Source organism: Lycorma delicatula, chromosome 11, assembly GCF_047948215.1.
Source record: "Lycorma delicatula isolate Av1 chromosome 11, ASM4794821v1, whole genome shotgun sequence".
Classification (NCBI taxonomy): domain Eukaryota; kingdom Metazoa; phylum Arthropoda; class Insecta; order Hemiptera; family Fulgoridae; genus Lycorma; species Lycorma delicatula.
Genome location: NC_134465.1, coordinates 13,957,061 through 13,980,256, shown reverse-complemented (window position 1 = coordinate 13,980,256; position 23,196 = coordinate 13,957,061). Strand labels below are relative to the sequence as shown.

Genomic DNA, 23,196 nt, shown 5'->3' with positions numbered 1-23,196 from the left:
TATATTTCTGTGTCTTGTATATCTATTTGTTATTTGAATGTTGAATATTAATAAAGCCTTAGAAATAATAATTACATTTTTTTTATTATAAATAAATGTAATAATTATGTATTATTTAATAAATGTATACTTCAAAATGCTAATTATTATAAACAAATAGCTAAAGTTTTAAAAAAATTCTTTCATCATAAGATTTTTATACATAATACTGGTATAAAATGATGCTTTGGATGCAGTAGCTATTTATTATACTAGCTGTGTAATAGTGATAGGTATAATTTTTTTCGTGGTTTTCATGCAGTTTATAATAATTTTTGGTTATGATATTAGTAATATAAATTACTTTTTAAGAAGCAGTGCTGTTTATTTGTAATGAATTGTTGTGTTCTGTTCATAGGATAAAGTTTTATCCATATATGTTACTCTATATTATCATATCACATAACATCATTGTTCACATAACACTGGTTTAAAGATATGCTTTGTATGCAGTAGCTATTACTAGCTGTGTAATAGTAATGGGCATAATTTTTCTCATGCTTTTCATGCAGTTTGTCTACAGTCCCCTGTTCATTTGTTGTTTGTCTATGGTTTTCCGTAAAATTTAGATCAATTGAACATCTAGATGCCCATTTTTGACATGAAAATTTTAAAACTAAATACTTTGAAAAGCTGAATCCAGTAACCATGTAAGACTTGAAATTATGGAATTACTTTACTTTTATAAAAAAATTATGATGGCTGATTTAGAATAAAAGTGCATATAAGGGTATTTATATTTTAAAAGGTTAAAAATGTATGTTTACATTAAAAACAACATAATTTCATAAAAAAATTGATAAATTATATGCGTAATGACTTACTCATTTTTATTTGTCATCAAATTTCTACAACAATTTTTTTTTATGTTTTCTCCTTTTGATAGGGATTTGTACATTTCCTTCCATGATTTCAGTTATATCTAAAATAATGCTAATCGATATATTACTACTTTCAGAGGTAAGTTTTACTTATGTTAATAAGGACTAATTTACAACAAAACGTTTATTGTATTAAATACATTTACAGCAGTAATCTTTTCAGCACTTCTAGAATGCTTTCCTTTTTTTGTGTTTATTACCAGAAAGAATCAGAAATCATTCCTATCTGTAATTAACTTTATAAATCATCTGTTAGTTTATGTTTTGAATAAACATTCAAAAAAATAAACTAACAGTCTTGCAAAGAAAAACAAGCACCTAGTCATAAATTAATTTTAAACTTATAATCGATTTAAACATCAATTCTATTAATAAAAGACATGAATTGTAAAATGAATAATAATAGGTAATATTAAATTAATAAATTGGATCAGGTAACTTTCTGTGCCAATGATATTTCTTTAGATAAATATAGAACATTCATTTACTTAAGCTCATAATACAACATTTTTTCTTTTTTATTTATTTTTTCCCCCTACTCCCACGGGTCGGTTATCCAATAAAGTATTCTCAACCCGGGGAAGTGTCCTTATACTCAAAGGAGGCCTTCCCGTCCACCGGCTAAAATTCCGGCACAGCAGGTCAGCCTCCCCGGTCGGATCTTTTGTCTTTTCTATTATCCCCTGCTCTAGTCCCCGGGGCGGGCCACCAGGTTCCGGCAACGCCGTCGCCCAGACCCACCCCAGAAACCGGGTCTCGGTCTTTTCAGTTGCCTGCTTCAAACCCCACGACAAGGGACCAGGCCCGACTATGCCGTTCCAGGCCCCCGCCGCGAGGCCGGGTCTCGGTCTTAATAATTCCCCCCAAAAACCAATTGCAAAACGCCTACAAGCAATCCGATACATTCATATGGAATCCATATTCATCACTGACTTTGTACTACGATTTCAACATTCGTCTGCTAATATCCCATTCGTCTGTCGATATCGTCTTTTTCTTTTAGGACTAGAAGTGAAAACCTTTCAAATTTTCGCCAGTTTTGATCGGAACTTAGCATAAAACTAATTAAATTTTCGGGTCTAAGATCTTGAATACCCGTCCGATACCTATTAATTGTCAATTTCTAACACTCAAATATGGTGTGTTCTGCTGTGTCGTCATCCTCGCAAAACATACAGCATGGGGAATTTCTTCTCCCAAATCGGTGTAGGTAGTATTCAAAATTACCGTGTCCTGAAATCATCTGCGAAATATGGAAATTGACATCCCCGTGTCTACGGTTCACCCACTGGTTAAGGTCTACAATCAGTCTTTAGTCCACTCAGCCCCTTGATGTTGATCCCATCTACGCTGCCATGATTGCATCACGATATCCGCAGCATCTCGAGGATTCATACCCTGGAATCGGAGCCATCTTTCTATTATTTGAAGCTCTATTGGCATCGCCGAGGCTAAAACACATGTCGTTTCATAGGATAATATTCGATATCCATACGTCACCCCCACCAAGGCACGTCTATGCACACTCCTCATGCGTATTGCGTTCCTTTCTGTGTAAATCGGCGCCGCATACAGCAAAACAGAAATACAGGCAGAAACCATAACCCTGCGTTTAGAAGAGCGAGGAGCGTCGCGCCCAGACATTAGTATTAGAATAGCCTTAAGTGTCTTTTCCGCTGCTTTACATCTATCGATCACATGAAAACCGAAATTTAATGACTTATCTATGATAACACCTAGATATTTGGTTTGTACAACCCTTTTCAGTTCGTGGTCACCTATCCTCAAAACGAGATATCGTAGATTTCTTTTCCCAGCAAGCATTATATACACGCACTTATCAAACGATAACATCAGACCCTGTTCAGTAAACAAGGTGTGAACCAGCTCCAATATTCGATTCCCACGGTTCTCGAGCTCTAACTCGGTCCTAGCACTAACAAGAATTGCCAAATCGTCTGCATAAGCAACAATCTCAGCTCCCACTGGTAATTTGAGTCGTAAGACATCATCGAAAGTAATCAACCATAACAGTGGTCCAAGGACCGAATCTTGTGGGACTCCTCCATGGATCTGGTGTCTTAGTGTTCCCTCCGAAGTATCTACCGTCGTCCATCTATCTGAAAGATATTCCGCTATCTGCCTCCGAAGGGTAATTTGAGTCGTAAGACATCATCGAAAGTAATCAACCATAACAGTGGTCCAAGGACCGAACCTTGTGGGACTCCTCCATGGATCTGGTGTCTTAGTGTTCCCTCCGAAGTATCTACCATCGTCCATCTATCTGAAAGATATTCCGCTATCTGCCTCCGAAGGGTAGAGCAAATGCATCTTCTGCTAAGGGCTGACATGATTGCTTCCCATTTAACCGTTCCGAATGCGTTCTTGATATCTAACGTAATTAGAAGCGGTATCTGCCTCGTGCGCCAGGTTCCACTCTTGATTGTGAGAGCCCATTTTACTATTTTATCCATTGCCTGTAAGGCAGATCTTCCCTTTATGAATCCGAACTGGTTTTTGTGTAAAGCATCATTGTCTTTCAGCTCTTGCATTACTCTGTCTGCAATGAGTCTTTCAGCCATCTTACCCATTCCATTGATTAAGCAAAGGGGATGGTATCCGACCTCTGTGGATCCAGCTGCATTTTTTTTGGCAAGAACACCGTTCTCGAGGCCTTCCAACAAACCGGGAATGTCCTGTTCTGAATCGCGAAGTTGGCAACATCAGTTATTTCCCAAGGGACCCTTTTAAAGAGCCCCTTGAGTACAGCCGCAGGAATTCCATCAGGCCCCGGACTCTTTTTATTCTTTAATTTCATTACTGCCGTGGCAACTTCTTTTTGCGTAAACCTGCCTCTTTCACACTGAACCAATTCGGTAATCTCAGAATCTTCCACAGGGAACAATTTCTTTAGCTGCAAGGCGGCATTTTCTGACGTAAGGACAGGCGACGTCCTAGTTTCTTAGTCACGACCTGATACGCTCTGCCCCATGGATCAGCATCCAGTTCAGCACATAACTCTTTCCACCGTTCTTTCTTAGAGCGCTTAATTAAATAGTTAACCGTTCGTCTCGCCTCAGTAAACGTAGCCGTAGCCTCTTCATAAGTTGATCCTTCTGCTCTACGAGTTCTGCATTTTTTCGTTCGCCAGAATTGGAGCCTCCGACGCTGATCGGCAATTTCCGCCGTCCACCAATAAACAGGGTGTCGTCTTTTATTGTCCGAAGTTATTCTAGCCATCTCTGTGACAATTATGTCCAGCAAAATCATAGGTGTAATCGTCCTCCCATCAGACAATTTGCTTGATACTCTTTCTACAATTATCTCCACCTGTCTTATCAGTAAGATGCAATGGTCTATGTATATCCACATTACACGTCAAAGTATCTTTCATCACCAGCAGTGTAGCATAGTGATCGCTTGCCGTCTCAGCCTTCATAACACACCACTGAAACAATGTCGGGTCCCATCTATTATCTACTAGAGTGAGATCTAGTACCGAGCGATGACCTCATAAGTATGCGATTCGTCGTTAAGGCAAACCAAACCAGTCATCACCATCATATCCGGAAGATCTCACCTCGCCTGTTAGTATAATTACTACCAGCTGCTGTTGTTTTACAATTAAAGTCACCCAGAAGTACAACTCTTCTAGGCGACTGCACAATGACTCCCTGGAGCTCATTAATGTATTGTTCATAAATATCCAGGCCAACATTAGGGCTAACGTAACCAGCAATCAAAACCATACCCGGTAACACTACGGCTATCATACCTTCACACCGATAATGCAGTTGCCACCCGTATTTATTGCTAACATTCTTAACGGCAACATTGCCGGCGGTGTCTGCCCACCAATTCTGTCTAGCAGCTGTATTGTAATTAGGTTCAGTGGATACAATAAAGTCCACCTCCGCCTCTTCAGCGATCTTCCCCACTAAATCATCATGGGCTCCGGTTAGCATTTGTTAATAGGAATCTAGGCATCAGATCTTCATCCGCACATCGTGCCTCCAGTGCGGTGTTCTACGCTGTTGCAATCTAAACATTTCATCGGCTCTCTGCAATCGCGGATGAGATGTCCTTTCCTGCCACAGTTGTAGCACAGCATAGTCCTATCAGGTCCCCTGCAGTCTATACTCTTGTGCCCAGTCGACCAGCACCTATGACATCTCTCGTATTCAGTTCGGATGTATGCACGGCAGTGCACCCATCCCACTTTTATTCTATTCACCACCAATTTCACCGCAGCCCTATAATTGGTGATTATAGTGGCATTTTGTGTATTACCATAAGCTTGCCTTATGGAGGAGACCTTGAAGGTCTCGGCTCCTCCAACTATCTCGACTATTGCTTCTTGTATATTACGTTCAGTTACATCAGGCTCAAGATCTTTTATGTGCACAACTGCACGCCTGTCTCCTCTTGTTCTCATGTCTACCTGAAGCTCCGCAGCCCTTTCTCGGAGTACAGACGTGAATTGGGTAGCACATTCTTCGCCTTTAATTCTTACTTCAAGTTCGTTGTTCCTGCCCTTTCTTAGGGACAGGACTTCTCCTGCTTCTTCTTTGAATACTTTATCCTTCATAACTCTAAGTAACTCGGCATAGGATTTACCTTGTGCTTTAATGACAACGGTTTTACTTCCCTCGACCGGCGGCGTCGATCGACGAGCAGGAGCAGACCGCGATCGAGCACGACTCGTGTCTGTCCTTGGTACCACGACTGAGAAAGGTTCCTCACAGGTCCTATGCAGGTATATCAGTATTTTCCGTATAACATTGCCATACGGTCCACTGGGCAAAATAAAGATCGCTTTCGGCAATTTTTTAAGGACGCTGCGTATTGCGTTCAAAGCACAGCTAGCAGCTTGTTTCTCATCGTCAGTTGTGTCGTGAAAAATTGTAAACCTTCTAACGTGAGATGTCTCGTCATCAGCATCTTCCATCATGGAAGATGTATCCAGGGTAATCATGCCTGCTTTTTTCCCCTCAGACTTGGCTCTCTTGGATTTGACAACATCTACAAACTGACATGTGTCGGCCTGTCCTTCTACAGGGAGGGTCACTGTATTTACTCTACTCATGACCCGTGTGTTCCATCGTTGTGGGAGAAGTTCAATCAACTCCTCATCTGATAAATCGAGACTCAGTATGTCTGGTTCCACGGGAACAAACTTGTATTCAGTTTGTGTGGCTTGTGTAGCAGTCTGTACAATAGCGGTCTCTTCCTGCAGCTGCTTGAGAGCAGTGTAAAGCTCTCTTTCGTGTTCATGCATATATGTGAGCATAGCCTTGCCAAAATGCTGTTTATGCCGTATCATTGCCTGACCTAGCCTATTAGTTATTTCCTTCAAACTATTGGAGTGTATTTCCTCCTCTGAAGACGATTGTCTGATTTGTTTTTTTCCTTTCTGGTCAGTATCTTTACGTGGTGGAAGTCCAGTCACTCCCTGTCCACTCGGGCTGCTCTGCTCCATTATTTCAGCAATAAATGAAAGCTAGCCACATCTAAATAATCGAAATGGGATCAGTTCCCAGTTCCTAGTAAATTGATACCCCACAAGTGATATTCTGCAGGAATCCAAAAAAGTAAAAAAAAGGGACATGGAAAATTGGGCCCCGGATCCTGAAAACAGGGTCTGTGGTGGTCAAAAGGTAGAAGGATTAAAAAAAAGGGGGGGGGTTTATGGGGTCTATGGAAAGGAAAAGTTATGATCGGGATAGATCCAAAAGGATTTCTGAAAGAAGCTGTTATATGAGGAGTTATATGAAAAGGAAGATTCCCCCTATTTACAGTCGCTGAGGACTTAGAAAAAATTTCACTGTTATGAATAACTTTTATAAAATTATTACAAGTCCTTGTTTACTACGTGTTATCTTGCAAGACCAGACCTGTCTTTTAACTTGGAAAATTTTATTATAAAATTCTCAAAAAATTTCCAAAAAATTGTCCACATTAATTATCTTATGTCTATACAACAGTAAATACAATATTTACCTGTAATGGACTTACGCCCTTTTACACACTTGTCCGAAAAAATAAATACCAATTTCACTTTTCACAACAGAAAAATCGAAATATTTCCTGTGTCCGTGATCCAAATTGCATAAAATTTTCCAGTAATATCCGTAAGCCCTTAAATTTAGATCCAGCCAAAAATCAAGAAGAAAATCCATAAAAAACCAATCCAAAACTTAGTAAAACACAGGAGCAAGCAATAGACTACCACTCACATCGAGCATCCATGCTCAACTCATAATACAGCATGCTTCTACTTTTTTCAACTATTAAGAGGTGAGGGGCAGACACACTTTGCAGCAATGCATTGCATTTTAAAATTTTCTGTTAAAGATTTCTTGGCAGGTTTCATAATCTCGTGTGTTTCGCAGCTCGATCAGGATATTGAAAGGTTGTTGACGATTTAGAATGTTTATGTCATTACAGTTTATTAGTTTAAAATTACAACCAGGAAAATTAATAATAATAACAATGCTGATAAATACAATAATGATGATAATAATAATAATAGTAAGTGACAATAATAAAACAGGTAATGAACACAAATATTAATATAGAAATTACAACCACAACAACAGTCAGGATAATAGTAGTAAACGATGATAATATTACATGTCAATAACAACAAAGTACCTGACATAATACATAATCAAAACAGTAAGTATGACATAAAATCTGAGAAAAATACAAAACGTAATCAATCAAAGGATAACTAAAAGATACTACACATCAAGTAGTGACACTAATGTCGATAGTAGGTGATAAATACAGATTACACATATAACAGAGTTCAAAATAAATAATCGTTTGAAATTTTTACCAGGTTTAAAAACAGAAAACTAGTATTCAGACCCATTAACAAAAGAAACCACTAGTTTTAACCCTTTTTTTAACCACTGGGCTTATATTAACAAACAATCTTATAAAATTCACTTGAAAATCCCTTTTGTTGTCTACCTTAACAGTTTACGAATGAAATCTATTGCATTATTTCTTTCACTTTTATACTTATAGTTTTACTGTAACTCACCAATAGTATTTCTTGATTACTGGAATTGCTCATGGTGTCTCCTTAATCGTATCAAACCGGATACTCTCCTTGCTGGACTGACATCTTGCACACTCGTCTTGCAGAGTCACACCTGTGACTTCTCGTTGGACCTCGTAACATGTCGCTGGACTGGTTCGCAGAACTCTGTTGAACCCACACAACTTAGCCTCTCCTCGCAGAACTGCCCTTGCGGGACCAATACCGTAACACCTCGCAGACTGGTTTACAGAACTCCGTCAAACTCATTTTTAGTTGGTCTTACTGGGGGCTATTTATACTGCTAATCTCTTTATCTGTCAAACAGGACCCAAGTCGAAGCATAGAAGAGTCAACCAAGGCTTTGTTCCCAGGAATTCCAAACCTGGTCTCTTCTCACCGTATAACAGGTGTTCGTTTATGTTAGTGAGCAGTATAACAAAGGATGATTGTTAAACCGACCTATACTTTACAAAAGGGGTTCTCCTTTTTGTCCCTTTCTGGATTCTTCCAATTATTATATTAATTATTACTTTAATAATAATTGGTAGGAATCCGTTACTCAGACCTGCTATGCCGGTCTTGTTACTATTACTTATACCAAACATGTCATATGATTCAATGATTATTCAATATCAGTACTTATGGATCAATTTCTGATTTTTTCCGCTGCATTTTGTCAGCCACTCTATGTTTAACATAATTCTCTTAATTCTTTAAAAGCGTGATGAAGAAATTAAGAATTCTTGGTAATTGTTTTATTGAATTTGATAGAAAATTGTATGCATGCACATTATTCAAATTTATCCATCTTTATAGACAGTAATATTTTTTATAGAATATATTAAAGAGTTATAATATTCTTTAATTGTCGACCAGTAACATACTTGAAAGAAACTTGTAATTGAATGAGATATGCTTTTGTGCAACCTGAAGTATATTATTTGGTTTGCTTGGCATTTCTCCTGTCATCATTATATTCGGTCACCCTAAAGCATAAGACCAAATGTCTCTGCCACAAACAGCTACTGAGCCTTGAAACAGTTTAGTGATCAGTGTCCTAACTAGCTCCTAGAGCTTACATAAAAGCATGAGCAGAATAAGTGTGATGCCATACACCACATGCTTGCGTGTCCCACCGCCCACTTGTCATATATTACTAAAATGGCTAGGCACACCCCGTCAACTATTAAATCATATATGATTTTCAATAATTAATTTATCTCGTCAAAAACAGTAATTCGCTGCCATGGCTAGGCCGCTGAATGCCAGCAAGTACCTGTCCACCATTAAAGCGCTTGGAGCCTTAATCTGGCTGGTAGCCAGCCATTTCTTTCAGTTAGCTTCCTACAGCAGCATGGTAGGAGTCTTTTCCCTTAGGTAAACTACTGATGTCGATTGAACAAAACAACCATATCAAGGAACTCCCACACGGTCCAACAGTATGGCTCTCACCTCATTGACTCACTGCTTGTGAGTGGCCAATTTTCCACTTGACCTCTGTTCCAGGGTGGCCTGAATTTTGCCCCCCCCCCCCCCAAGAGAGCTGGGCAGTCGAACATCATGTGTTCGTTTGACTGGACCTCCCGCACACGCACAGCTCATCAGCTGCCAGGTTGAACTGAAACAAATATTGGTTTGGAGAGCACTAGGGCTCCTGTTGTCCTTAAAAATGAAGGTGAGGCATATCATCTCCCCAGATCCTGTATAAATCTATACAAGGACCTTCCCTTAGTCGTGGTGCGCCATTCTTGCTGCTATGCTTCCATCAAAAGGCTGTAAAGCCTCCTCTGCAGGCGGAAGATGGGCAACTGTTCAAAATTTAGAAACAGTGCATTGAGATCACTGTTCTGCTTCGGTACAGGCCCGGCTCAAAACCACATCCCAAATACCTTGGCCTCTTCGCAATTTCCACATGGATGCCCAAACTTTCACCACCAAATTGATTGGGAGAACCTTTCCCGATACAGTGGTAGCCTTGTAGGAGGTTATTTTTTAAAACACCAGTGCATACAATTAAGGCTCTGCGCTGGGCACTCCTGAGACATATTATGGAAGCGGAAAATTAATATGTTTAATTTTCTAACATCTGTTTGCTATACAAGTATTTCATACAAAATAGTGTGCTGTAAATACAAGCACTACCTCATACAAAGTTTGTTTATTTCATATAATCTTAGAACTAATACACATTAAGTCATAAACTGGTTTCAGAGTTCAGTTTCAAAATTATGCAAGTATAAAATGATCATTTATAGCAATAGCAAACACAAAAACCAGTCGGAGAAGGAATTGTAGGTAGAACTGCATAAATACTTATTTGACAGTATGGTGTGTTTGCACAATTTAAAATTACCTCCTTAAAGAGCCACATATGGGACCCCTCTGTGGAAGCACCTGCAACATGATTGTCACCTACAACTCCTTTTAATATGGTTAAAATGTTTTTATAAATTTTTGTGGTTTATAGGTATATAAAGAACGTAAATGGTTAGGATCAATAAGATATATTGATGGTAAAATGACTGTAAATGAAAGAAGGATATCAAGTGTTGCAGCATGTCCTGCTGATCATAGTGATTGTCTTCAGACTGCTAGGAATATTTTTAATAAAGCACGTAAAGTAAGTAGTATATTTTATAATTATTCTTATTAGATATTCTTTTAATTTATTCTTCTTTGTTTCATTCAATAAAAGTTATGTTTTAACATCATATCTTGTAGAGAGCATATTCTGTTCCTTCATATATATATATATATATATATATATATATATATATAGTATTTGCATACATCCACAGTTTGTATTTAATATTTATAACAGAACAGATACATGTAACTACCATTTATAGTGAATCCCTTTTGACTTAATACTGTGCTGTAGTCAAACATAAATTTCATTTTATACATACAATTATAGAATATAACAAAAGGAAATTGAACACAGTACAGTGTGACTACATTAGTCACTTTGTAAGTCATACCGTTCCTTTTTATATTGACATTACAGAATTATGGGAAGATCAGAAAATCCCCATGCTAGATCCAAAAAAGCATATAAGCTTAACTTAATAAAAAATGGCCACCAGTAGTCCCCTTGAAAAAATATACAGCAATCCTAACACTTATTTCATACCTCTAAAGCACTAACTGAGTTCTTTCCTAAAAATTGTCCATTTTTCCGGCAATTGTGCAGATGTCTTCTACAATCTAAAAATGGTGCCCTTCGGGCTTTAATTTCATTTTGGAAAATAGGCCTAGGTTGGGAGAATAATGAAGGAGTGTGATAATTGTGAAATCTGCATTGTTTTGAAAAATCTGTTGGTGGGAAATTGTTACAGTGCAATAACTGATTGCAGTTTCCTTCATTTCTTGTTTTTTTCATTACACATCTTCTCTGAAGGACCAGAAAGTCTGAAGTCAGAAAACACCTTTATACTTGAAGGAACTAATTCTCAGTGAATAATGTCCTTGTTGAAAAATATCACGAGCATCCCCATTTTGGCTTGCATACCCTCTTTGGTGTTTGTGACTGTGGACGCTTCCACTGTGATTACTGTTGCATTGTTTTCAGATCGTAGCCATAAACAGGTAACTTTTTCTGCCAGTGGTATTTCTTTCGATGTAATATACTTCATTTATCCATCTATTTAAGCTCATGATACAACATGCTTCTGCTTTTGTCAACTGCTAAGAGGCGAGGGGGGCAGACACACTTTGCAGTGATGCACTGCATGTTAAAATTTTCTGTCAAAGTTTTCTTGACAGATTTCATAACTTATATCAAACATGTCATACGATTCAATGATTGTTTAATGATTATATGGATCAATTCCTGATTTTCCCCCTGCATTTTGCTGGTGGTCAATCACTCTGCATTCAACTTTATTCTTTTAATTCTTTAAAATCATGATGAATTAATTAAGAATTCTTGGTAACTGTTTTATTGAAATTCATAGAAAATTTTATGCATGCACATTATGCAAATTTATCTGTCATTATAGGCCATCCCAACCGCATAGGGGAAGACACCTGCCTTGTGACACTTCCAGTCACTACCCCACCCCCACCCATATCATTATAGGCCATCCCAACCCCGTAGGGGAAGACACCTGACTAGTGACGTTCTGGTCGCCACCCCCACATGCTCTTTGCCCTGTTGGGCTTTAACGGGAGTCATTATAGGCCAGCACTAACACATAAAATTTTATTATGTACTCATTAAACGTGTATAATACAATGCTACTTGGCATTGTATATTGACTGACTGAGCAGCCTTGAAAGTAATGACTTTCAATGTTTACTTCAGCTTCATTGTAAAATGCAGTTCAGGAACATTTTGATAGCCTTGTACCTACTCACCTATACATTTTCAGAGCATAGGAACATAGGAATTAAAGCAGTAGTTTTAACTATACATAATTTATTTGTAAACATTTTGTAGTAGTATTTTATATGGAAAAAAGTATAGGTGATGTGTATGTTGTTTCTTTACAGATGGCTCAAAGATATCCATTGACCGATCATTCGGTTATGTTTGATGAACGAGCTGCAAGACTGAGATGGTTTATGTTACCAAGTGAAGCACAAGATTTGTTGCTTGGCAATTCACAGAATGTTAAACAAACAGTGCCATTTACTCCAGCTGAATATTGTGGTTCAAGAGGTGGAGTGTCACCACCGTTATGCCCTAGTACACCTCCTACACCAATTTTAACACCTTTTGCAAGACATAATAGTCTATCAGCCCTTGATATTAAAGCTAGAAACACACAGGAAAGGTAATATTTTACTTATTTATATATATATTTACAGTTTTAAATTTAAAGAACTTGATCGACCTAAGTACAGAATAATATATATTATTCTGTACTTAAATTTGTATACTAGTACAGAGGAATAATATGGTTCGTAAAGGAACTGACTTTAGAAAAATCAATATATATATATATATATGCACTTTTTGTAACTTTAAAGATAATATTATAAAACTCTAAAATAAGATTTTTTGTTTCCAGATCAGATAGCCAAAGTCCTAGTCCAGCACCAAACCTTGCAACAAGAGGTAGTATGCCTCAGTTACCTTTTAGTTTGGGTGTTAGAGAACGTTGTTATAGTTTGGGCTCAAGTAAACAAACTGGAACGACTAAAACATCGCCAATACCTATTTCTTCTTATCATCCTTGTATTACTAGACAAAGACAGATCAGTTGTGGTAGTCAAACAGATTTGTCACAAAATGGAAACGATAGCTCAGTCACAGGTAAAAAATAAGCTATTTTATATTTAGATGATTCCATTAAAGCGTACCTGAATATTTTAATATTTTCCTTTTTTTTATAATGAGATATCAGGTGTGGATTAATTTTTCCTAAAAACCAATGTTGTTTTTAGATAATCACTTTATTTTTTCCTTCAAAAATAATTTAATGATTAATGAGCATTACAAATATAAAATTATTGCAAAATATTTGATCGACGGTAAAAAAAAAGAAATGTACTAAGTATATACACTGTACTTAGATAAGACAGCAAACTATCCGGATCAGAAGCAATTGCTCTGAATTGATTATCTCCTCCTTTCCTGTTCTCCTTATCTTTTATTCCTTCTTTAGATGACTGTCATAGGAATTAGATAAGCTGTTACACTGGTTCCGTCTGTGATATCATGCTGACACCTAGTAGTGTAGCAGAACCGACACCTCTTTATTAGGGTTCAGTTGGGTTGGCCCTCTCTTTTATGTCTTAAGGAATTATCGTTGGACTGTCTTATTTTGTATCCAGGAGCTGTACAAAAAGCTAATGAACAAGCTGTTGAAGTGTGTACTGGACAGACAGGCATCATATTCTTCATAAAATCTTATCTAATTTCATCCATTTTAATATTTAAAATTTAGAATCGCATAAAATAATGATGTTGATAATGCATGATGATAAAAATTTATTAGTAAGTAAATCCATGCAGAATAAATTAATAATCCTAAAGGTTTTAATTGAGAAATAATTTGAGTTCATATTATTTAAATATACACTGGTCAGAGTTGCAGAGAATTGAGGGTTATTTGAATTTTTTAAACTGTGATTTTTTTTTAATTTTAAATTAATTAAATTAAAAAATCTTGTAGACATTTAGGTGATTTAAAATAGGTCATTTCAAAATGACAACACAAATTAATAAAACTATTTATCATAAATTTTTTTATCGCTTATTCATGATTGTAAATTTGTGGGAAAAGTAAAATTTTTAATTTACTTAATATATTATTCTCATGATTACCGGTGTCAAATAATGCCCATTTTTGTAACCTACAAAACACTTCTTAATAACTGAAGAAGATTAAGTATTTCAAATATTATTTATCGCTTAATTTATTCAATCGATTAAAAAATTAATTTTTTGTCGTTAAGGTGATTGTACTGATTCAAGAGGAGCTACCCCACCGAATTCAATTTCAGAAAATGCTGAACAAATACAGGTAGGATATAGTTCATTTAGTTATATAAATATGCATATGTTTAATTAACGATTAAATGCAATTATTTGCATTTTTTATTTATTGTTTTTCATTTTCTTTTAAATTTACTAAATTCTCTCTTTTCATAGTAACTAATTTGAGATATGTGATACCAGTTTTTCAAAGTTAGCCTATGATTAGCTCGATCCAGCTGTGTTATATTTATCTTTAGATACCAGGTAAGGATCAATTTTAGGCTTTATATTCTCTACTGCCCCCTCTCCAGATCAAACTCATATACATATCTGAGTCAACTAAGATATATATTTGTCAATATTATCAGCCGGCATAAAACATACTAAACCTCATCACTACTCATATAATGTAATGAGAATGAATCTTTTGGGATCAAGACATCTCAGCAAATTTATGTCTGCCTGTACATTTTACTTTTAATCTATTTGAAATATTTTTTTTAGGTGAGCATTAATATTTTCTCTGCACCATTTTAACTAACTTAGAAATAAAAAAAGGAAAAGACGCACTCCTTTTATATGTATCCCAGTAGAAATAAAAACCATTATTTTTATTATTTATAGATGAATAAACTGATTTCATCATAAATGTTTGTTGTTTGTGTAGCTTTATAGAAAAAGTTTAACTAACGACTGTTTTTAGAATTTCTTTTCTTTTCCTTTTTTTTAGTGTTTGTATATTTTTACCGTTTCATTTAGCCTATTTCTCGTGACTTAATTACTCTAAAGTAGCTTTTCTAAAATAAATTTTAGTTTTCTGCTACTAAAATATATTAATAACTTTATCTTTTAAGTTTTTAAGATATTTTACTCTGTAGTTTTAGTAGACAAGTATAAGTATTTTTGCATTAAGTAGATTTTTTTTCTCACTTAAATTTTTCAAATCTGAAAAATACAAAGATTACTTCAGTTTTTTACATACTATTTTTGTATATTGCTGTACCATAATTGAATTTTTTAGTCTTTTTTTTATTGTTATAAATTTAACAGAAGCATTGCTATCCATTGTACTTATTTATAAGAAGGGAAAATCCCCTGTTATTTTAGTTTGAACAATTTGATACATTGTATAAAAGATAAATACAGTTAGCTGTTGTCACATTTCATGGCCATTGAAGCTTGAATGACATATTGCAACTAATCAGCATGTTATCTCATAAATATCTTCTGCCACCCTAAAACATTTTATTTATTAACCTTTTATTTTTGTTGTCGTACAAAAACCAGATTCAATAATAACATTTTAAATATTAACTTTAGAAAAGTTATTTTCGATTCGTTAATTTTTTATTTTTTATTTTTAGGCTTACGTTCAAGAACTTACCAAAGAATTAGCAACTGAGATTAAATCAGAGATACGTGAAGTAATTAATAAAGTTGAAGATGTTTTATCTGAAAGTGCAGATTCTCTTGAAACAAACGCATCATTGACCGATAAACGTTATAGTATTGATGTTCAACAACAGCATTTATTACAGCATAATCAACAAATACAAATGTTACAACAATTTCCTGTTTATAATTCACCGCCGACAAATTTTTATCAACCGTTTCAACAACCGCAATCGCATTTTCAATGTATTCATCCAAATTTAGCAAATCAAATGAATTATCAACCGTTAAGTTTATCACCTGTATCATCATTCAGTGCGATTCAATCGCAGCCACCGCAATCCTTATCCCCTATGCCATCTGCAAATACTAACGATTCTGTATCGGTTAATCATGTCGCAGAGTATTTAGCAGAATTAACATCAGATGTCGTTTCAGAAGTTAAATCTGAATTTAGAGAAATGGTTAGTGCTGTCGATGAATTAATATCTCCCAATAGTGAGATATCAAAACAAATGAGTGAAAGTAGTATCGATTACGGTGATAAAAATAATAAGTGTTGTTTCTTTAAAAGGAATTCTATTGCTGAATGTACTAATATTCATAATAATAACAATAATATTATTAATAGTAATGACGGTTTAAAGTCGATCGCTGAAAATAAAATCGAAGAAGGTTCAGCATATTGTAATCACCTTATGAAAGATAATAGGAGGTCAACGCTTAACAGTATTAGTTCACAGGTAAGGGGTAATAATATTATTTCAGAAATGTTATTATATTAAATTAAATGCAATATATTACATTTCATTTACAGTAACTTTTAAGATTTATAGTGTGTTCCATAAAACACACTAGTTTGCCTTGTTATAACAAGGCAGACAAATATGGTGTCTATTCAGCTCTAGTGTGTCTTAATATTGCTTGTAGGAATAACCGTTTTCATTTGTTGTCTGCATGTATTTACAAATATGTAATACGATTTGTAGCTCTGGATAAAGGATATCTAAGCCTGTATATGAAGAAAATGTAATATATGTATTTTAATAAACATGGTTGTTGTATATTTTTATATTCATACTCTGTTTCAGGACAACTGAACTTTCTGTATAAGAATAACAGTTGACTGGAGATTTAGCAATTATTTAGAAGAAATTTATAATTTTTATTTTTTTGGAAAAAAAATATAAAAATCACATAATTCCCCAGCCATGTTCTATGCGTACTATTATTTTCAATTTTTAATATGTGGTATATTTTGTAAATAACAGAAAATGTAAATTACAGTAGTAGTAGTAGTAGTAGAATAAAATACAAACTCAAACAAAATAAATCCACTTTAAGTTCATCTTTTAAAAATTTAGGCTCACATTCAATCTGTTAATAAGTTCAGTAATCTCTGGATTTTTATAAAAATTGTGTTCTAAAGAATAATATAAAAGCTTAACTAAATATATTTATTCAGTTGATAAGAGTTTAATATAAATATGGTTTAGTAGGTTCTGGTACTGTTGTTTAGCCCCTACTTGTTACATTTTAAGGATAAATGGTATAATTAAGGCAAAATTAATTTTAATAATGCATTATTATAATTAAGGCAAAATTAATTTTAATAATGCATTATTATAAAATTAATTGAATACTAATTTATATATAAAGTTCTAAAAATTACCCTAACACATTTATTGTTTATCATTAAATAGCCTTGATTGCTTAAATGATATAAAATGTATTATTTTATGTTGATATCTAAAATTGAACATCATTGTATCAGAAAAAGTCAAATGGTCTTGATTTTGGCTTATATAAAAGTAAATCTTCTGTTGTGCACCATGTTTTGGGTCAAGGCGATTCAGATACATTGTCTGAAGTCTATCACACTCAAACAAATCTTATCTTCTATGATAAAACCTCCATTTGGATATATTAAACTTGCACCTCCTGATATAAGATACAAATGATTCAAGCTTCTTTACATTATCTGGCTCTATTCTGCTTATTTTATTAGCATGAAGGGAGCAGAATCATTCTTTTTGTTTTTCTATAAAAGAACTAAAAGATTGATGTGATCTCCCTTCTGTTATGTGACCAAACTCTTGAAGCTACTGTGATCTTAATAATTTCCTTGAATTGAACCTTCATGTGGATTACTGTTGGTTGGTTTGCTTGGCATTTCTCCCGCCACCACCCCATTCGGTCGCCCTAAAGCATAAGACCGAATGACTGTACCACAAACAGCTACTGAGCCTCAAAACAGTTTAGCAACCAGTGTCCTAACTAGCTCCTAAAGCTCACATAAAAGCATAAGCGAAATAACCGTGGTACCATGCACCACTCACTTGCATGTCCCACCACCCACTTGTCATATATTACTAAAATGGGTAGGCGCACCCCATCAACTACTAAAATATATATGATATCAATAATTAATTTATCTCATCAAAGACAGCAATTTGCTGCCACACCTAGGCCGCTGAATGCCAGCAAGTACCTGTCCACCATTAAAGCGCTTGAAGCCTTAATCTGGCTGGTAGCCAGCCATAACACTCGGTTAGCTTCCTATAGCAGTGCAGTAGGAGTCTTTTCTTTTAGGTAAACTACTGATGTCGATTGAACAAAGCAACCACATCAAGGAACTCCCACACGGTCTGAAATATGGCTCTCACCACATTGAGGTCACCGTTCCACTTCGGCACAGGCCTGGCTCAAAACCACATCTCAAATACCTTGGCCACCCTGCCTCTTCACAATTTCCACATGAATGCCCAAACTTTCACCACTAAATCTATTGGGAGAGCCTTTCCCAATACAGTGGTAGCCTCATAGGAGGTTGTTTTTAAAACACCAGTGCATACAATTAAGGCTCTGCACTGGGCACTCCTTAAATTTTGAATAAGTGCTTGATTTCTTTTTGACCTGTGTGCCCAAACGGATGCCTCATAAGAGGTCATGCTTTCGAAGACACCTTTGTACACCATGTACAAATGACAGCCCGACAGCCCCTAATCCTTTCGAGCAATCCTCGTAAGCTTGTACTATTTGTAACTGCTGACCTCAGTCAGATACTTTCCTGATTTTAAGAGCATCCTCACCAAAACCACCTTCCAACAAATCAGAAAGCAACCCCAGTTTAGGCACCCCAAGAACTTTCTGCCAATTGGTTCTCTTATGACAGGCAGCAGATGATAGAATATATCCGGGTCAAGTTGGTCAATTCCCAGTGCCTTTCTCAGTGTCATTCGAGAAACCAGTCGGTCTATATCTACTGGTTCCACACCCTGTACGCCAGTGAATGGTGTCTCACCTGCTCTAACGCCGACTTCTGCTTCACCCTCCGCAGCATCTGTAAACAGGGTAACTAGGAACACCTGGTAAGTCTCCACAGATGTTAAAGTGTGATCACAACCACCTAATCCGCATTGATCACTGGACTGCACGTGCAATGGCTTTGGCTGGTAACATGATTTCGTGAGCTGCCAGGGATTGTGCTTTTGGGGGGGGGGGGGTTGAAATACGCCTGTGCGTTATCATCGCCTGGAATTTTCTTTAATAAAAAGGTAAAATAACTCTAAAATAATAAAACCAAAGAAAGCAGGGGCAGATAAATGTGAAGAATACAGAACAATTAGTTTAACTAGTCATCCATAAAAAATCTTAACTAGAATTCTACACAGAAGAATTGAGAGGAGAGCGGAAGAAGTGTTAGGAGAAGACCAATTTGGTTTCAGGAAAAGTATAGGGACAAGGGAAGCAATTTTAAGCCTCAGATTAATAGTAGAAGGAAGATTAAAGAAAAACAAACCAACATACTTGGCGTTTATAGACCTAGAAAAGGCATTCGATAATGTAGACTGGAATAAAATGTTCAGCATTTTAAAAAAATTAGGGTTCAAATACAGAGATAGAAGAACAATTGCTAACATGTACAGGAACCAAACAGCAACAATAATAACTGAAGAACGTAAGAAAGAAGGCGTAATAAGAAAGGGAGTCCGACAAGGATATTACCTATCTCCATTACTTTTTAATCTTTACATAGAACTAGCAGTTAATGATGTTAAAGTACAATTTAGATTCGGAGTAACAGTACAAGGTGAAAAGATAAAGATGCTACGATTTGCTGATGATATAGTAATTCTAGCCGAGAGTAAAAAGGATTTAGAAGAAACAATGAACGGCATAGATGAAGTCCTACGCAAGAACTATCGCATGAAAATAAACAAGAACAAAACAAAAGTAATGAAATGTAGTAGAAATAACAAAGATGGACCGCTGAATGTGAAAATAGGAGGAGAAAAGATTATGGAAGTAGAAGAATTTTGTTATTTGGGAAGTAAAATTACTAAAGATGGACGAAGCAGGAGCGATATAAAATGCCGAATAGCACAAGCTAAACGAGCCTTCAGTAAGAAATATAATTTTTTTACATCAAAAGTTAATTTAAATGTCAGGAAAAGATTTTTGAAAGTATATGTTTGGAGTGTCGCTTTATATAGAAGTGAAACTTGGACGATCGGAGTATCTGAGAAGAAAAGATTAGAACCTTTTGAAATGTGGTGCTATAGGTTTTCTTTTAAAAATCAAATGGGTGGATAAAGTGACAAATGAAGAGGTATTGCGGCAAATAGATGAAGAAAGAAGTATTTGGAAAAATATAGTTAAAAGAAGAGACAGACTTATAGGCCACATACTAAGGCATCCTGGAATAGTCGCTTTAATATTGGAAGGACAGGTAGAAAGAAAAAATTGTGTAGGCAGGCCACGTTTGGAATATGTAAAATAAATTGTTAGGGATGTAGGATGTAGGGGGTATACTGAAATGAAACGACTAGCACTAGATAGGGAATCTTGGAGAGCTGCATCAAACCAGTCAAATAACTGACGACAAAAAAAAAAAAAATGAAAGTATATTTTTGACATTTTATTAACTAGCTTTTTTTAAAGGAATAATAGTACAGAAAATTAAACGTGTTCCTCTTTTGTTAAATCTTATTTTTTAATTTACATGTTCTAGATACGTTTAAAAAAAAAATTTTTAAATGCAAATATAGTTTAATACAAGTTTCTGAGAAAGTTTTTGTTTTATTTCAAGTGGTTTCAATAGAAATAACTGGGTCCTACCCTCTTAACTTTTAGACTAACGTACTAGCTGAAGATCTGCTTAAAAAAAAATTTAAAGCGATGGAAATTGTACCCTAAAAAATTGTAAACAAGTTTCACAAAAAAATTTGTTTAAACTATCAAATAAAAGGTTCTTGTCTGTAAGGGAAGTGTTTTCTGTGATTTACTTGCTATGAATAACTTTATACCAGATTTCAAATTTCAATTATGTCAAGAATGTAACAATTTCTTTTTTGCAATTTTAACTGGAGAGGATTAACTTTTTTTTGCTATTAGTAAAACCTAGTTCCTGGCAGAAATCTAAGTAAAACAGCATGTTTTTAAATAAGTTTAAAATTCAGTGAGGTTGTATCTGTGGCCTTGTTAATTAAATGAGCTACCCGGTAATCACATTTATTTATTTTAAAAAGACTTTAATTATTATTGTTCAATAAGAAAAGTTGGTGAGAGAAAGAATTGTTGTTTATGAAATGAGAGAATTGTTTGTTGATGAATAAAATAATGATTTTCTTAAGGTATTACAAAATTACCGATTGGGATTTTTACAAAAAGTCATTTGATTTTAATTATAATCAACTGTAAATAAATAAACAAAAAAACAATTAACTATAAAAAATAGTTGTCAGGTCTATAAAAGGAGTGAGATACCCACAGGTAAATGGATATACGTTTACTTGTTGAATCAGCATTTTTCTTTGACCAAATGTTCCTCAAGGAGAAAGAGCTGTTTTTACCAAGGTTGTTCAGGATGGTAGTCTAAAACCATTCCTGTTCAAATTCATCTTTTACTTGACCAGTAGTAACTTTTACTTATTTAGATTTTGTTGCAGACTTTTGGTATGTTTAAATTAATTAAAATATTATTAATCTTTTTACTATTACTATTATTTTTTTTTTTTTTTTAAGGACAGTGGAATAAATCTTACTTACCATGATAGAGATTCATCTGCATCTCCAAGCGATTGTTCAATGAAAAATTCATCTGACGGTAGTCGCTGTAGGCAGTTCCTATCACCGATTGATAAAGTGCAATTTCAGAATAATTCTGTAGAAGATAGAAAAAGTAATGGAGAGGATATGAATGATGGCATCTTGTTTAGAGCAGTTAAGAAAGTTAAATGGTATTGTCCGCCAAAAAATATTTGGAAGCCGACTATGGAGGTATGTTGCGTTAGTACTGTAAAACTAAACAAATTTATGTAACAAATTATTTGTTGGTTATACTAAATAACTTAAATTAGCTTGAAGCTAATATGAAGTTTAGTAGTACATGAAAACTTTGCTGTAATAAGAGTATAATTTTGCCACATCAGAATCAAATATTACTCCTCTTCAGTCAGAATTCATTACTACTAAACTAGATAACTCCCTCTATGAATCATGAGACCTTGCCGATGGTGAGGGGGTTTGAGTGCTCAGTGATACAGAGTAGCTGGACCGAAGGTGCAACCATATCAGAGAGGTATCTGTGGAGAACTAGACTAAAGAATGATTCCTGAAAGAGGGAAGCAGCTCTTTCAGTAGTTGTTAAGGGCATAGGTCAGGATGACTTAATCAGCTATATCAACATCACTCAATCCTCTGAGTACTGCACAACTGCAAGCAATAGAAAATTACAGCTGCTTTTTTCCAAGAAAATGTAGCTGTCTGCATTTTCATATAACAAAGATGGGAGGCGCCTTCCTTGGTAAAATAATCCGGAGGCAAACTAGTCCCCCATTCAGATCTCCGGGTGGTGATTACTAAGGAAGGGATCACCAAAAAATTAAAAAATAACATTCTACAAGTCAGAGCGTGGAATGTTAGAAGTCTAAAAACGTTTGGTAGGTTAGAAAATTTAAAGAGGAAAATGGATAGGATAAGTGTAGATGTAGTAGGAATTAGCATGGTTTGGTGGGAAGAGGAAAACGACTTTTAGTCGGGTGATTGTAGAATAATTAACTCAGCTTCAAATTATGGGCAGGCAGGAGTAGGTTTCGTAATGAACAATAAGATGGGGAAGAGAGTAGATTATTTTAAAATGCAGAACGATAGAATTATTGCAAAAAGGATAAAATCGAAACCTAAACCGACAATGATTGTTAACATGTATATGCATACAATTGCCCATGATGATGATGATGAGGTAGAGTGTGTATATGAAGAAATTGACAAAGCAATTAAACACATAAAGGGGGATGAAAATTTAATAATAGTTGGAGATTGGTGGAAAAGGCAAGGAAAGAAATAGTGGGTGAATATGAGCTGGGCGAAAGGAATGAAAGAGGGGACCGACTTACAGAGTT

The 23,196-nt window shown here is 35.3% G+C and overlaps 1 protein-coding gene across 5 annotated transcripts in view; it reads left to right on the top strand.

The window, feature by feature from the left end:
* LOC142332109 (uncharacterized) overlaps positions 1 to 23,196 on the top strand; it is a 251,992-nt gene that overhangs the window by 164,963 nt on the left and 63,833 nt on the right. For all 5 annotated transcript variants that reach the window (XR_012758157.1, XR_012758156.1, XR_012758155.1 and 2 more), the window contains exons 9-14: positions 10,439 to 10,591; positions 12,466 to 12,749; positions 12,987 to 13,231; positions 14,377 to 14,444; positions 15,763 to 16,533; positions 21,818 to 22,072. Coding sequence is in view for 1 of the 5 variants with exons in the window: in XM_075378336.1 (XP_075234451.1) it covers positions 10,439 to 10,591; positions 12,466 to 12,749; positions 12,987 to 13,231; positions 14,377 to 14,444; positions 15,763 to 16,533; positions 21,818 to 22,072 (1,776 nt within the window). In the remaining 4 variants the exon portion in view is untranslated. The remainder of the gene's footprint in view (positions 1 to 10,438; positions 10,592 to 12,465; positions 12,750 to 12,986; positions 13,232 to 14,376; positions 14,445 to 15,762; positions 16,534 to 21,817; positions 22,073 to 23,196) is intronic.